Genomic DNA, 16548 nt, shown 5'->3' on the forward strand with positions numbered 1-16548 from the left:
CAGCCGATCACAATAATTGCACTTCAGCGGCGGCTCCTCCGCAATGGCAGAAGAGCGTCGCCCCACTGTCTGGCTCAGAGCCTGCAAATGAAAAAAAAAACTATGTTCTAGCATAGTTTTATTTTTCATTTGCAGGCTCTGAGCCAGAGCTGTAGGGAGGGGCAGGGCCGAGGCATGGGAGGGGGAGGAGGAGCGCTATGGGCACTCCCAGAGTGAGCATATGTGTTTGGCTGGCAGTCTCAGGCCGGCCAAACACACATGCGTTCTTAGGTATCTCCAGCCCAGTTGCCTTGAACAGCCAGGCTGGAGAAATCCCACAGACTCCCTGGTCTGAGCGGAGCGTCTTTCCAGCCCGCTCAGGCTAATCTCCGCGCTGCTCTCGTAACATGAGTGCAGCGCGGGGATTAGATGGGAGTCTGTCCGAGGGGCTGATGGGACCAGGAATGGAGAATTGCATTTCCAAAGGATAACAGCCTTCACCTGTGAGCTGCTTCCAGTGTTCCATATTCCAGGTTGCCTATTCAAAGTAGAATACTCTGCTAAAAGAGTTTCCATTGATTTAAGGCTGAAAATGAAGGATTATGAGTAAAATAAAGTGCCACAAAAATGCCGCTAAATTTCCATATTTGTGCCGCTAAATTTCCATATTTGTGCCGCTAAATTTCCATATTTGTGCCGCTAAATTTGCGAATCCATGCCGCTATATCCTGGGGGGTCTGACTTCTGAGGCCTAACATGAAAGCCTCAATGACAGACGCAGAATATGGTAGTGTCCTCTATTCTGCATGTAAGCAGTTATGGCTGCTAAATAAAGTCTTATGGAAGTATAGGCTGACCCAGATTGATGTAGATGAAGGAGGTAGCATAGAATGTTCCCCATTGCAGGTTTTAATGGATCTATATGCTTCGGAATACAGTAATAGACAAACCTTCCATTTTGCCCACATCAAGCTCAAGTAATTGACCTGCATGCTTCCTTGAGGATGTCCATGCACTCCAGTGGGAGGGGCACGTAGTCGCACTCTATGATCTCAGGTGCCAAATTGCTAGGTTAAGCTATTTGGGGTGTGGATGTTTGATCTGACCTGGATTTCTGGTGAGGTCAGACCTGGTGAGGGCTTTTTGTGGGGGCTGATGGACATTGAGTAGAGTGGAGTAAAAGAGCTGCCTGGACCAGGAGGGGCTACGAAAATGAGTGTCTGGGAAGTTTGTCGCATCTTGGGCATCATTAGTGGAAGGAGCAGGAGAGACAGAAAAGCATAACAATATATCCCTGACCAGTTCATCCATAGTGCATTGCCCATGGACTGTGGCAAAATGGTGGTGGTGCTTGGGTGTTTATTTTCTAGGGTGCCAAACAGGTCTGTCTGTGGAGTTCCACAACATCTGAAGTAGCTGTTGGGGATCAGAGGACTGAGTTCCCATTTTTGAACATCTTGGTGTGACCTGCAGGGTAGGTCTGCTAGGTTGTTGTCCACCCCAAGGTGGTACTTCACTCGCTATCAAGTGGATGTAGTGGCAGATGGCCCAAAGCCAAACAGTTTTAGCATGAAGGGAGAGGTGGAGAGACTGGCTGCTGCCTTCTTTCTGAAGGTAGTACATAACTGTAATGTAGTCCGTTGGATTTACCCTGCTCTGTATCTGTAGGAGGAAGGCTTTGAGGGCTAGATGGATTGCTAGGAATTCAAAGTAGCTGATGTGGTAGCTCTGCTGTGGCATGTTCCACAATGCTTGAACTACTGCGAGTTTGAGATGTGGTCCCCCTACCCCACCGCCTTCGATGCGTCCATGGTGATGGTGACTTCTTCCCCCACTGCAGAGAATTATGAACAACGGCCTTCACCAGCACTACATCCTCCATGTGACCCTCCACTTATCTGGTAGCTCTGGAGTACGCAGTGGTGGCCGGCGTCCTTGGGCAGCACCCCCCACGCCTAAACTGGTGGTGAAGAACCTTGGGATCTGGCTCGACTCCACTCTTGGGTTCCAGGAGCATACCAAAAAGATCGCTGGTACCTGCTTTGGACCCCTACGGGGCCTGAGGCCCATATTGGGTTTCTTTGACCCATCCACACGCCAGTTGATAGTACAGGCAACTATTCTGTCCAGACTTGACCATGCTAACTCACTGATGTTATGCGCCAATAAGGCGGAACTGAATCGCCTCAACAAGTCCAGAATGCAGCCGCCCGAGTCCTGCTCAGACTCCCTAGAACCTGTTCTACGTCGGGTACTTTGCGGCGCCTTCACTGGCTACCTATCCCTAAGAGGATTGAATTCAAGGCACTTTGTCTGACCTTCAAAACTCTTAAATTCTCGTACCCTGAGATTCGGTCTAATTTGCTGGTCCCCTATGTACCCACATGCCAGCTGCGCTCCGCTGGGCAATGTCTGGCTACGGTTACCCGGGTGAAACGCCTCAGAGCCAGGGGCCGGTCCTTTCGTGGTCTGGCAGCCAAATTATGGAACTCTCGGCCTGTTCAGATTCGCTGCTTAGATTGCCTGTTACCCTTCCGTAAGGCCAACAAAACCCACTTGTTTCCTACGATCTAGCCCCTCGCTCTCCATTGACACTGCAACCAGCGCCGGGACGCCCCTTCGCTGGGGCAGCTGTCGCTATACAAGCTTAGCTAACAATAACAACAATAACAATTCCTTACATTTGAATATATACCCAAGCAATACCATCCCCGGAGGAAGGTCTGCGGACTAATTTGAGACTAGGAAGTCCTGTAGGACCGAAAGGGCGAAGTGCCCATCTCTACAGACCTGACTGCCCAGAGAGTAATGCTTGAACGTGAGCGGGGAAGCGCACGTTGCTCCCTGGCAGATATCCAGAACTGGAACTCAGTGAGCGAACCCAGTGGTCGCAGCTGGCAAGGAAAAGAGCAAAAAAAAGAAAAATCACTAAGGGGATCAATGGACTTGTCTGCACACCACGCCACAAGGCATATACTCTCTTGGTGGAGGAACAGCAGGCTGCCAGAATCACATTACAGACTTCAGAAGGAAGGTCGAAAGCTTTCAACCGCTGGTGCTCAAGCTCCATGCTAGAAGGTGGAGAGTGGACAGGTTCAGGTAGAGAACCCTTCTCTGCTGCTGCAACAGAAAATCCTCCCGAAGAGGCAGCCTGATGGGATGATCGAAGGCCATGCTCAGTAGCTCGGGATACCAGACTCTCCGTGCCTATTCTGGAACCACAAGGATGACTTGGACCAGGTAGTTCCTGATCTTCTTGAGAACTCTGGGCAGAAGTGGTATGGGTGGAAAGGCAAATAGGAGGCCTGAGCTCCACTCGAGACGAAAAAAGTCTGAGCAACAGCATCCTTGGAAACAAAAGGGCATTAAACTGCTGACATTGCACGTTCGACAGAGGCAAACCGATCTAACCAAGGCTCTCCACAATTTTGAAAGAGCCCTTGCACCATCTCCGAATGGAGATGCCATTCGTGATCCACTAGGCATTGACGGCTAAGTTCATCCGCCCGAGCGTTTGGCAAACCTGCCAGGTATTGAACCACCAGGGAAAAGCCATGCTGTTTCAGCCATGTTCAAAGATGAAGGGTCTCTTGACAAATGGTCCATGCCCCTCCCCCATTTGTTTCAGTACCACATGGCGGTGGGGTTGTCCGTCAACACTTACACCAGCCTTTTCTGGATGGAGCCTGCATATGCAATCTGGTAGTGTCACCAGCAGGATGCAGGAGGCCATGAGGCTCAGCAACCTCAGAGTCAGTATCAAAAAGCCCAGGATAGAGGCTGAAACATCGGTATCATAGCCCGAATATCCTGGACTCGCCGCTCTGGAGGAGAAGCCCGAAACGACACAGTCTAGAATAGCTCCGATGAAGGGGAGAGTCTAAGAGGGAGTCAGGTGTGACTTTGCACGTTGATAGTGAACCTCCAATGATTGCAGGGGTACTGGTAAGGGCAAAGGACAGCACTGTGAACTGAAAATTCTCGTGGCCTACCGTAAACCGCAGATCGAACTGGTAAGTAGGTAGGACATGAATATGAAAATAGGCACCCTGCAAGTCCAACGCTACCATCCAGTCTCCTGAGTTCAGGGCAGCCAAAACCTGAGTTAACTTGAGCATCTGAATTTCTCCTTTTTGAGGAGGAAGGTGAGGGCTCGGAGGTCTAGGATAGGACGAAAGCCCTTGTAATTTTTTGGGACCAGAAAGTAGAGGAATAGCAACCACCCATAATGGGGTATATTCTGCAGAGAGGTTGAAGAGACCCTTATTAGCGAACAGAGGCAAAAGTAAATAATACTAATACTCTATTTTGTGGTAGTTAGGGAGAGCAGTTACGTCCACCAGAGGGCAGTGCTAAGCATTTGTTGTACTCACAGAAGCAATACATAATTTACACAATCAAGGAATGAAGTCTAGACCAAATTAGAAAAATAGTACTCTTTTTATATAAATATTTTGACCATAAACTACGGGTACAAGGTAAATGCTTTTCGCAATACAATAAATCACAGGTGTGCGCAATTACGTGCAATACATTTCCTATGGAAGGGAAAAGGCAACTGGAATAATTAATGCAGTACAGTTATTGTGTGGTTACCCTTTTGGAAATCGGAAGGTTCAGGGTCAAATTCCAAAGTGCCAAGCCCAAGTTCTCGGGAGTTTCCCAGGTTTCTCCAAATACAAGGAAAAAGGGGATTTGTAGCTGGTGAGCTATAGAGCCAGGGGACCACCTGTAAAAGCAAAGCAAAGGGGGACTTGCAGACAAGTCTGAGGGCTCAAAGGAGAGTAAAGGTAGCAAGGGCTCTGTGGCCTCAGGAGCACAGCTTGTTTTTAGATGCTCCCATCTGGGATGGCTGGGTGCAGTGAAAACGGGCAGCTGGGCAAAGGCGCGCAAAGCTGAACCTTTCAGGGGCTGGCACCTTGGAGTGACTATTCTGAAGCTGCTGGGCCACTGCTGAGGTGGGTATCTGGAGTCTTGAAGTCCCTCGTTGGGTGCTGGCTCACTGTAAAGTTGGAGTCCACCTGGACTTGGTTTTGTAGGTTTTTGCCTCAGGGGGTCGGTACACCAGGTATTGGTGCCTTGCAGCTCCAGTGGGTCCTGGGGCCACAAGACTTGGTGCACAGGATGAGCTGACCCTCCAGAGCAGACATAACATTGGATGGCACTCTGGGATGTCAGTCGGGCCAGGGAGCAGGACGACGTTGGACCGGACTTTGCTGTTTTTGATGCCTGCGACTGCAAGGAGATAGTACCTCTATCTCGGGGGAGCTATTTGGTGATATTTGAAGTGCTGTTGCCCCTTCGAGGTTTGTGGAGGCCACACTGCGGGGAGATGAGCTGCAGGATGGCAATTCTCGAGTTCTATGGCAGCAGGCAGGAGTTTGTGCTTAAAGTCCACCATGAGGTCTGCAGTTTACCGATCAAAGCATTTCTTCGGTTGTTTTCTTCATGTGTCCGTGGAATCCAAGTTCAGGGTCTGGGGATGCTACCTAAATACTAAATAAATGTACGGGCGTTTCCAAGGGAGTGACAGGTAGTGGCCAATGGGCCAACCTGTGCCACACACTCTTATCGCGCAAATGCATAATGTTATGTGGGCTGAGGTGGAAGTCACAAATCTACAGCTCCTTTTGATGAACTTGACAGGGGTACCCACTTTCCAAGCCATGGAGGGCACTGTTCACCAGAAAAGCATAGAATAACACATGGTACCATTAAAAGTGTGCTACTATAATTGTGCTTGTTAAGCCTTCTCAACATGCAGCAAGATGTACCTAAAGCAATGTTAAATTCAATGAAAACTACATTAAAGTCAAAATAATCACGACATTCTGTTGCATTAATACACTTACCTTGCCACATCTAAAGATTGTGCCTTTTGTAGTTTAGGGTTTAGCTGGGACCCAGGACCAGATCTACCGAAGGAACTACTCTTTGGCAAGGTTGCTAAAATATAAAAATAGCTGTGTTTTAATGTTAATATTTTATTATCACAACATGCTTACTACAAGATGAAAGCGGGAACATGTGGTATTGCAGGTTAAAACACAATCCCCCCCCCCCCCCTTTCTACCTGCTAAGATAACAGAACCAAAACATAGAACCACATATTTAAACAAGTTGGAGAATGAGAGAACATATCCATCCAGCTATACAAACAAATTCAACCTCTATGGTTTTCTTTTGTTGCGGTTGGTAGATTGGAGATAATGTGTAGTTTTTCAAGAATGATTTGGTCTAGTCGACTTTGGACTGTCTTTCCAATATGGGTTTAACCAAGCAAATTAAATGAACAAACATGCTTTAGGGAAATTAGTAGCATGCTGATCTTGTACTGTTTACTGATGCTTGCAGACCTAAAACTTTCACTCACAGTATCCATAAACTCTTAAAAATAAATAAATGTGTTCGCAGTTTGATTCACTATTAGTTTAACTTCGAGCTACTCGTCAGTTAACAAAAGTAAATACAATATGTATGCTTTCCACGCTTAAATAATCTGGAGAATATTTGGCAGACGTAACAGTACTGAATCTAATAGTAGATCACAAAAAATAGTTGATGGTGTAACAAAAGGTGTGTGAATATTTGCAACTATGCAATGCTCTCCAAAAACGTTTTACACATCTATAAATGCACATAAAAAAATGTGTGTTAAAGCACAAATGTCTAGGTATGTACACAATATTGAGCTTTCAACGAAAAGTGGTTGATTTGAAGCTAAATTTTCAAGGAATTTACGTTTTAACAGGTAGTTGTCACATTCACATGCCTACACCTCTGCTGACAAATCTTCTCAAGTTATCCATTACCCTTTACTCATCTGTCAGAATCCCTTTCAGACAGCCACAGGGCACGCAGGGCTATTGGCCAAACAGTGGTGGTAGAGGCCTTTTACTCGATGTCCTGGGGCCCGACCTACTATGGATTCTGATCAACTGGGCCAAGAACTCCATCAGCACTTTTAGATACAGGTTAGTCAAAGTGCACTCAGCAATGTCAATAAATCAATGTCCAATTAAATACTGGATTTTGTATGAAAAAGAAGTATTTTTTTTCTAATTCTAGACACATTCAAAGAGATAACATTCGTAAGTAAAATACAATCCACTGAAGGTCGGAGCTCTAGTGTTTGTCTTGAAAATTCCTGCCCCACCCTCTTACTTGCAATATGGTTGGGATTATTTCCCATTCACTGGTGGTAGCATCCAGGGAATGCGCACTAGTAGGCCCTGCTAAAGAGTCCACCTTTCATTCTTAGGAATGAGTCAAAAGTACCTACGGTGCCACAGCACCCGCGAGTCCCCCAAGGCCCAACAGGACGATTCACGTCTTACCTGCTCCAACATCACAGAGGTGTTCAGCATTTCAGCAGGTGCCCCCACCAAAGAGCTCTTGCAAGTTCTGGTCCTGTTCGGAGAACTCAAGCTGCTTCCTGTACACACTTCAGCACCCGAAAGGCAGAGGCTCTCTCCTGAGGTGCAATGCAGGCTTCCTCAATGATCGGAGATTCTCCCAGCTTTCATAGGAGCAGTAGTCTGTGTTAACCACAAAAGGGGAGAAGGGTTGAGCTTCAGGGTCCCAACCAGATCCCAACGATGGCACGATGTCCTTGAGGTCAGTCATGGTCAAATCTCGATGCACAGGCTCGACACACAAGTCAGAGCTTCTACTTTTTGGGCAACAGCCCGAACATATGGAAAAACTCTGTTCCAGCAGCCTCTACTGGCTTAAGGAGTTGCAGCGGTACTGGAGATCAAAGCACTGACTCCTCCGGTGCAATCACCCACACCACGGCGGTGCCTCTTGCCATGTGGGGGTCACCACTAAGCCATGCACAAGTCTTGGTGCACTTGTCAGCACAATCACTCCAGCAGTGGTATCCTTTGGAATAAGAGGTCATCGTAACAAGGAGGTACTCTTGGTGCACACCTGCATGGTGCTTGATGCACAGCAGTCCACAGCAGCCCTTTTGGCATGCGGGGGTCGCCAAATCACAACTGCGCATGGGCAACAACCTGATCGTGCACAGTAGCCTCCTCACATCTCGCACAGGGAGTGCTCTTGGTAGGGCTCCCCACTGTACCTCACTCTCTCCAAAGCTCTCCTCTTACTTACAGGGCACTCTGGTGTTGGCAAGCAGGCAGGTGGTGGTACTCCAGGACAGGTGATTTTGGTTTACCTAGATAATGTCTCCTCACTCAGCAGGGAGACTAGAAGGCCTTGGCCCACAGTCCTGGCCACAGGCAGAAGTCTTGCAGAGCTTTCCCTTCTTACACAGCCCATCTGGCTGCTTGGCAGACACCAAGTATTGAGGTCTCAACCTCCCCTTCCTATAGTCTATTTCCACACACCAAATGTGATTTAGGGTCTGGGTCTTTGAAGCTGTAGGTTGATGTTCTGCTTCTTTTGACGTGCACACTTTCCTTTCCTCTTGAAAGGCTGTCTGTCACAGCAGGAAAGATTCTGTAGTTTATATACCCCTAACACAGGTCAGGAGATGACTAGAGGTCACACCTAGATGTCAGCCACAGTGATATGTGCATCAAAAGGTTAATATTTTGATTAGGATTCCCTTATCAGTCCCATTGCCTTCCTGAGATGTGTCCAGACCCCTCTCTTCTGATCTATCACTGAATCGAACAACACCTCTCTTAACGGTATGGGGGGGGGGGGTGAGTGTCAATCTCCCTTTCTCCAGTGTGTCCCTCCCCTGGCTCTCTCAGCTTTTAGAGAAGATCCAAGCAGGTGCACGGTACTATCTGGCCATACGTTTCGACTTAGGTGTGTGGCATCTCATACATACTTAATTATGAATTTACCATTCGAAAATAGCCAACCTTGGAGCAGTAAGATACTAAAGTAGAATAAATAACATTGAATTATTGCTGTTGCACATGTAGATGCATGTGTACGCACGGGCAGCCATCTTACAATTGTTAACAATAATAATACAAAATGATAAACAATAGCAAAAATAAACCAGCAGACATACCAATTGTTCTGCACCCTTCTGTCACATGCAAGACAGACTGGCTTTGCAATGCTTGTTCTAATTTTTCACTTTAGCTAAGAGTGTTATACTTAAGACTTCTCAATACACATTTGTATTTTTTTTTTTTAGCTGGCTCTGGACGACTAGATTATTCAAAACAGACAGCCTTTGATAACAGCCATCGGCAATCAATCCCAACTACACATACCTGGACAAGCTCTCACAGAGACAGAAAGCAACATAATTTCCCAAGAGAAACCCAATTTTGGGGTCGACAACATTTTAATTAAGAGTAAACATTTAGAGAGAGAAAATACTACGGATGTGCTCCTCCAAATGACTCCTATCTAGTTTGGCGCCCATGTAAAAGAGGCCATATTTTCCTCAGCACAACCTTAAATTGGTTGAGACTGGGAAATCAATGAACATTTCTAAAGCAGTCCATCCTCTGAAACCAGATCATTTTTCAAGAAACCGTTACTAACATCTCTCAGCAGGAGGTACAGGCAAATCATGGTGTTTTGGACATATTCTCTAGATATCGCTGGCTAATAAAACGAGAAAAAAATTGGTCCCAGTATTAAGCACCGATATAAGAATTTGGCTCCTAATTTGAACCCAAGAGACTAGAATACATTTCTGGAAAACAAACTCAAAATCACTCAGATCATGAACGCCCTAAGCATACTCACGATCAAGCGCGGAAAAACAATGTATGAGGGAAGGGAAACATCATACCTTCCTTAGGCTTCAGAGTTCACAAAGACGATGGCATAAGCTGCTGCGTGCCTCCAATTTATTTAAGATTCAAATCCCCAATAAGTATTTCAAATGGAACTACAGACCTGGCTGATGTCCAGGATCTCACAGACTTTTACAATGACACTATGCTTGAAATCCTTGATGACATAGCGCCCCTCCAAGAAAAAAATGTCTCCACAAAAATTTCCAAACCATGGTTCAATGAGAACCTAAACTCGGACCGACGCAAGTTAAGACTAGCTGAGCGAACATGGAATTCAGCACCCTCCACTGATCACCTATACCAACTTAGAGCGCTGAGAAATAGTTACAACAGAAAAATCTTAAAAGCTAAAGCAGACTTCTTCAAAACACAACCGAACCAAGCCATTAACCGTCCCCCAAAAAATCGAAATCGTAAAACAACAAGCACGTAACTCTCCAAACGTAGTGGAGCTAAGCAACCTGGCTACCCAGACTGCGACGAGCTTGCCAAATTCTTCCTACAAAAGACTAGAACCATTGAAAATGACATTCAATCCAAGAAAGAACCCCAACAAACTACTGACTATGAGCCTTTGCTTCATACACAGATCAAGGACCTTTTTAACTTTCCAATCGAAGCTTCAAAAAACAATGCCAACTGGCACTCCTTCTCACCCATCCCGGAACACGAAATCTATAGCACCCTGCTAGCGATCAACCCTGCCAATCATTTCTCCGATCCCCTACCCCCAGCCATATTCAAAATGATAAACACCTCTAGTCTACCCCTATGGGCAAAAATTGTTAACGCCTCTCTGAGGCAAGGCTCCATACCTGCCTGCCTTAAAATAGGGCAGGTCACACCTATACTAAAGAAAGCCAACTCCCTCTCCACAGACCTCAACAACTATCGCCCTATATCCAACATCCCCACTCTGGCGAATCTATTGGAAAAATGTGTACAAATTCAACTATGCAACCACATCGAGAACTTCAACCTGCTAAACAAACACCAATCCGGCTTCCGTCAAGGCCACAGTACCGAATCAACACTCACCCACATAATGGATGACATTTTAAAAATGTTAGAACATAATGAATCGTGCCTATTGATACTCCTAGATCTATCTTCCGCTTTCGACACGGTTAAACACGGTAATCTACTGTCCTTACTTGAACGAAGGATGGGCCTAACCGGTCCAGTGTTACAATGGTTCACCTCCTTCCTAAGCAACAGAACCCAAAGAGTCAAGATGAAGCAATCATTTACCCAACCATCCATGGTCACCCTAGGAGTTCCACAGGGATCAGCACTATCACCAATCCTTTTTAATCTACTCATGGAACCCCTTGCCAATGCTCTGAATTCTGCAAACATTCTATATCACCTATACGCGGACGACACACAACTATATATAAAAGTCTCCTCACCATATGACTTCATCTCCCTCAACGTCATTCTTCATAATACCCAAAGATGGCTCAAAGGCAACGCCAAATAAAACTGAATTCCTCCTCATCTCCTCTCCCAATCACACACCCAAGATAGACTTATGGCTGAAGCATCTAACTTCCTTCAATTGCACCCCACACATCATTGACTCCGCAAAATCCCTGGGAGTCACCCTGGACAAACATTTATATATGCAGGCGCAAATCTACAATGCCACCAAGGGAGCCAATTAGCAGTTGAGTATCCTAAGGAATCTTAAACCCTTCCTCCCACAGGATGATCTAAAAATGGCGGTACAAGCACTAGTACTACCGAGACTGGACTATGGAAGCACCACTCTATGTGGTCTTCCTAAATGTAAGCTAGCACCGCTCAGGGCATCACTTAACGCTGCGGCCAGGCTGGTCACCGGAATAAAAAGAAATAACCACATCACCCCGGCCGTGAAGGCTCTGAACTGGCTAACCTACGAGGCGAGAATACAACTAAAGATCGCCTGCATGACACAAAGCCCTACATACCAACACCCCCAGCCATTTAGCACAAAAGCTGGAACAGTCGGGCGGATGTAGACATTCGCGAAGCGCGAGCTCACTACTACTAAAACCCCATTCCTTCCACAAAAAGAGAACTGGGTGCAGAGCTTTCTCAGGTATCGCACCGAGGATCTGGAACACCCTTACCCCCAGATGTACGCAGAATCTCTTCCTTTGTCGCCTTAAAAAAAGAAGCGAAAATGTTTCTAATGAACAAATTAACATCCTAAAACTTTAACGTCTTTTGCCACGAATTGTATCCAAACACCAATGTCTACCTCTTTTGTATTGTATGCTATTTCCGATTGTATGGAAAAAAGAAACGTGTATTAACAGTGTACTGTAAAGCGCTCTGATGCCCCCGTGGGTCATGTTCGCGCTATATAAAACTTTATAAATAAAAATAACAAAAAATTAAATTAAAAATTACCCTTTAGCCCCTGAAGAGTTTCCCTCTTAATTCTTTGTTAACTAAAGCACTAAAGTGCATAATGATAGGGTTTGGCCAGCTGTTCCACCAGGGACAGTCCCAGGCTGTTGCTATTCAGAGAAACATTCTGGGTATTTCACCGTAGCAAGTTTAACTTGAGAACAGAGGCTCGCTGTAATAACTTGAGCCCTAGATCGTTTAAGTTCATTTATTTTTTTAATTTGCCTTTTTTTTTTTATACAATTACAGTCACAGTCTCAAACAATGATATTAAACAGCCTCTGTAGCCGTCAGCAATTCTAGTGCATCGCCGTTCATCCCTATGGGAGGCACAGGACATTGCTTATGTCCGGAGAGCAATAGAAATGCAATATGACAGTGTAGAGGCAATCAAAGCTTATAACATTATAGTATAATGAAACATAAGCCATGTTGCATTTAATTTAGTAAAAAGCCATCCCAAGTATTCACTCCAATTCATTCTATCGGCAGCAAACTATGGACGATAGGTTCCAATACATGAAAATAAAGGTACAAATAACGGTATCTGAACAGGGGGTGCTAGTAATGTCAGCATAGCCCAATGTGGGCTGTTAGGCACAAACAAGGATAAACTATTAAGGAGCTTGCATTAAACAGATTTTCTGAAAAATGCCAAATAAACCTGTCCTGGACTTTAACTGTAAGGCACATTGTATACATTTTCCAAGTATGGCTAAGCAATGAGACCATAATGTATATGTTGTTGGGAATTCCCACACCATATGTAAGGTGGTGACCGGTACCTGATCATATAAGGATGGATCCACATGAACAGTTTCCTAGCTGAATCATTGCTTACTCAACACCTCGCACCTAGGGCAGACGGATTCATGTATTCCAGGAGTGTCCAAGGTTACAATGAGAAAGAGGCTGTTACAACAACGCCTAATATGCAAGTCAATGTTTGCATCAACTGTGGAGAAATATCTGCTGGATTCAATTTGGCGGCACGGCTTACAAATCCACAAACCATATGGTGCTGCTAACAGACACCTTCAGGTTTGGTTGAAACGCGCAACTAAAACCACTTTTCGCAAAACCCAACAATCACATGAGAAATTAAAACTCCCCAAAATACTGGAGCTCAGGGCACCCTGCCTAGGCTCAAACAAGTTTGGATTAAAATAATCAACACTGCTATCTTTTCCAGCAACAAGTAAGAATTAATTAAATACTGACCGCTATGCAGAAATACATGGCGTTCGGAAATGTGGAGCAGCATATAAAGCATGAGTGGGGATTTTACTGTAATGTCCTAGGACTGTTCTCATAAATGACAAACGAGATAGTGCTGTGTCTAACAGTGAAGGCTCCTAGAATGATATTGACCGAGTAATGGCTCAGGACTGAAAAAAATGAGAACCTCTACATAATTAACCACCAATCCTTTTTGGGTTTCCGAGTAGCCTGCTACTAGCCAAAAACATCTCATCGGGGGAGCAAGCGCTATAAAAATGCAAACCTTTTCCTCTTCTATCCCTCCACTAGCCTTCTCAATCCAAATAACAGATTAACATATCCACTACTCAAAATAATTTAATATTTCACTATACTAATTCACCACTAATCCTTTTTGGATTCCAGAATAGCATGCAACTCGCCAAAAAAACGCTTCAACCCCTCATCAGGGGTAGTAAGCGCTATATAAATGCAATTATAATACAATACAATGTCTAACTTTTTCTTAGAGTCCGATTAACTACACAAAGATACTGGATAGTTTTCGGTCTCTCCCTCTGTAAGACTACAGCGGTAAATAACTCTTTCGAAAGTAGTTGTATATAAAAGGTCAAGCACACTGGTCTAATCAGAGAATACGGTACCTACAATATCGCAGACGTGGTACGCCATTAAAAAGTGGGAGAGTTCAGGAGAAAGAGAACATAGTATTATATTTCGTTTAGCATTTCAAAACCATATGTATTATAATGTGTGGGTACAGCAACTAAATGTTTATCAAAGTTTCCAGTGCCCTAATTTTTACACCATCACAAGTGAGATGTAGGAGTGGGAATTTCTTATTGCATAATGGTAGCCTCCGGTCTTGTAATGAAATTTATTATCAAATTGTCTTGCTGCCGCAGCCATTATCGGCTCCAAGTTACACTAAGGGCCTGATTATGACGTTGGTGGTGTTGCAGCAAGCAGGACAGCCAGTGCTCCGCTGCAACACCGCCAAACTGGTAGTCAGCCTGCCTGCCTTATTCCGACTGGAATACAGGTCAGGCAGTCTTGTGGCGGAGGTCCAACGGCGGTGCCTTTCTAAGGCTCATAGGAGAGCCTCAAAGGCACCGCTAGGGAAACGCCGCAGCCAGTTCCTGCATGGTCGGTTGTGCATTTCATTCCGTGAGGGAACAAGGGGTGCATACACACAGGGGGGCACACCATGTGCCATTCTGCATGCACCCCCTTGCACAAAGGCAATGAGGGGTCCCACAGGGCCCCCTTAGTTTCCACACCGCCAAGCTTTTCATGGTGAGCTCACCACCATGAAAGAGTCGCAGTGAGGAAACTTGTGATACGATTGGTGGTGATGCAGCGGCCTGCCAGCATATTACAGCCTCGCATCGCTGCGCCACCACAGCGGAATCCAGGATCCCTGGCAGTCCTGTCGTGGTCCCACCGCTATAGTTGTAATACGGCAGGCGGACCGCCAGTCTGGCAGTCCGTGGATCGCCAAACTCTTAATTAGGTCCCAAGTCTTCAATTGGACAGTCTGATTCTGTTTAACTTACGCCAGACCACACCTTGCATCCCTTCACTGGCTGACAATACAAGATTGTGTGAATAAGCTCTGTGAGCTGTCCCATATTCAACTAATTCAGCCTAAACCCTTGGCAGATCGCTCAGTCTTGCATCAGCCTACTTCCCTGCGTTATGCAATTTCCTCACTTTTCAAAAAGCTTTGAAGACTTGGATTTCTAAAAGGTCACTTAAATCTGATGATTGGGTTGTGTTCTCACCTTCAGATGCTACGAAATCTATTCAAGTGTATATGTGCTAAATACTATTGTTTTTGCATTTGTCACCACATGCTAAATACCATATAACAACATCTGTTTAGGAATTTACGGGAAACAGAAGTTTGTCAGTGGTTTGAACAGGTACTCTAATGTGCATACATACTTTATGTAAAAGGTTGGCTTCTCTATATTGCTAACAGTCAAGAACTTAAAGATATTACAAGCAGGCAGATGTCCAGAAGTTCAGTAGGGTCGTGCAACACATCAGAAACTAGTACCGAGTTGGAAGCAATGGCAACAATTCGAAATTCCCAAATTAGAACTTTCATTTGCAGCCTTTGCATTATTTCAACATAGAGCAATCAAAAAGTCACAATCTGAAGGAGACACTTTGATGCGGTCTCTTCAAAGGGTATGACCAGACCTTATGGGACGTGAAGTTGCAATAAAATGAATTAATTAGAAATATATTGAGCTTTATTGAAACGAACCAGTTTCTACACTTAAACAAAAAATAATTTCTTTTATTGCTTTTTTTTCCGGCAGCAGAAGTCCACATAGACGTTTTTCAGTATCAACCATGTACATGTTGCCTACACAACTGTATCCCGTGCCTGACAATGTACCCCTCCCGTTAGAAAGGCAGACTATTAATTACACCGTATCCAGTATGGGCGGTCATTGGTAATAGCAATAATTATCAAAGAATAAACAGAAAAAAAGGAAAAACAAAACGAAAACATATGCTTGGCCTTACTATGATGGTGCATGTGTCGCAAAGGGGACACAGCCAATACAACAAAGTTTTTACCTTCGTTAAGCCTTTACCACGCATTTTTTAGCACGCATATTTTTACCACAAATATTCATTCAAAATGCATGCCAATGCCACACATTTAAGGTAAGTTTGGAAAGGGTCTCTGTAGGAAGGTGGATACCTGACTATGGTTACCCCCAACTTTTTGCCTAGTGTCTAGCTGGTTTTTCGACTTAGTTGGCTTGAGATCCTGCCATTCAGGGTCTCAGGCTGTCTGCTCTCTCTTTAAAATGGACTCCATGTACCCTAGGTACATTCCCAATTGGTAAGGATCACCTTATTGGACCCTGTACAGTGTACCCTAGGTACCCAGGGCATAGGTGTACCCTAGGCCTCCCAGGGGCTGCAGCATGTATTATGCCACCCCTGGTCTGGCCTTCCAATCAGACACAACTGGCTGATCACTCAGCTGGGGCAAGGTCGTGTAATCACCCCTTGCTTAGATATAGTATGCCTATATCTACCCTTATATATATAGACACATGTGTACCTATCAGTCACTCCTATGGCAGGCCTTAACAATCCTGGAGGCAGAGTGCTTGGTAACATGTGAGATGGTGCTCTAGCATGAGCTGAGCCTGTCTGCAGCTTTCGGAACCATGTCCTT

The 16548-nt window shown here is 45.2% G+C and overlaps 1 protein-coding gene across 6 annotated transcripts in view; it reads right to left on the reverse strand.

The window, feature by feature from the left end:
* ITSN1 (intersectin 1) overlaps positions 1-16548 on the reverse strand; it is a 1732490-nt gene that overhangs the window by 1352618 nt on the left and 363324 nt on the right. For all 6 annotated transcript variants that reach the window (XM_085621357.1, XM_085621360.1, XM_085621358.1 and 3 more), the window contains one exon: positions 5832-5925. In XM_085621357.1, the coding sequence (XP_085477483.1) occupies positions 5832-5925 (94 nt within the window). The remainder of the gene's footprint in view (positions 1-5831; positions 5926-16548) is intronic.

The sequence above is a fragment of the Triturus cristatus genome, chromosome 8, assembly GCF_964204655.1.
Source record: "Triturus cristatus chromosome 8, aTriCri1.1, whole genome shotgun sequence".
NCBI lineage: Eukaryota > Metazoa > Chordata > Amphibia > Caudata > Salamandridae > Triturus > Triturus cristatus.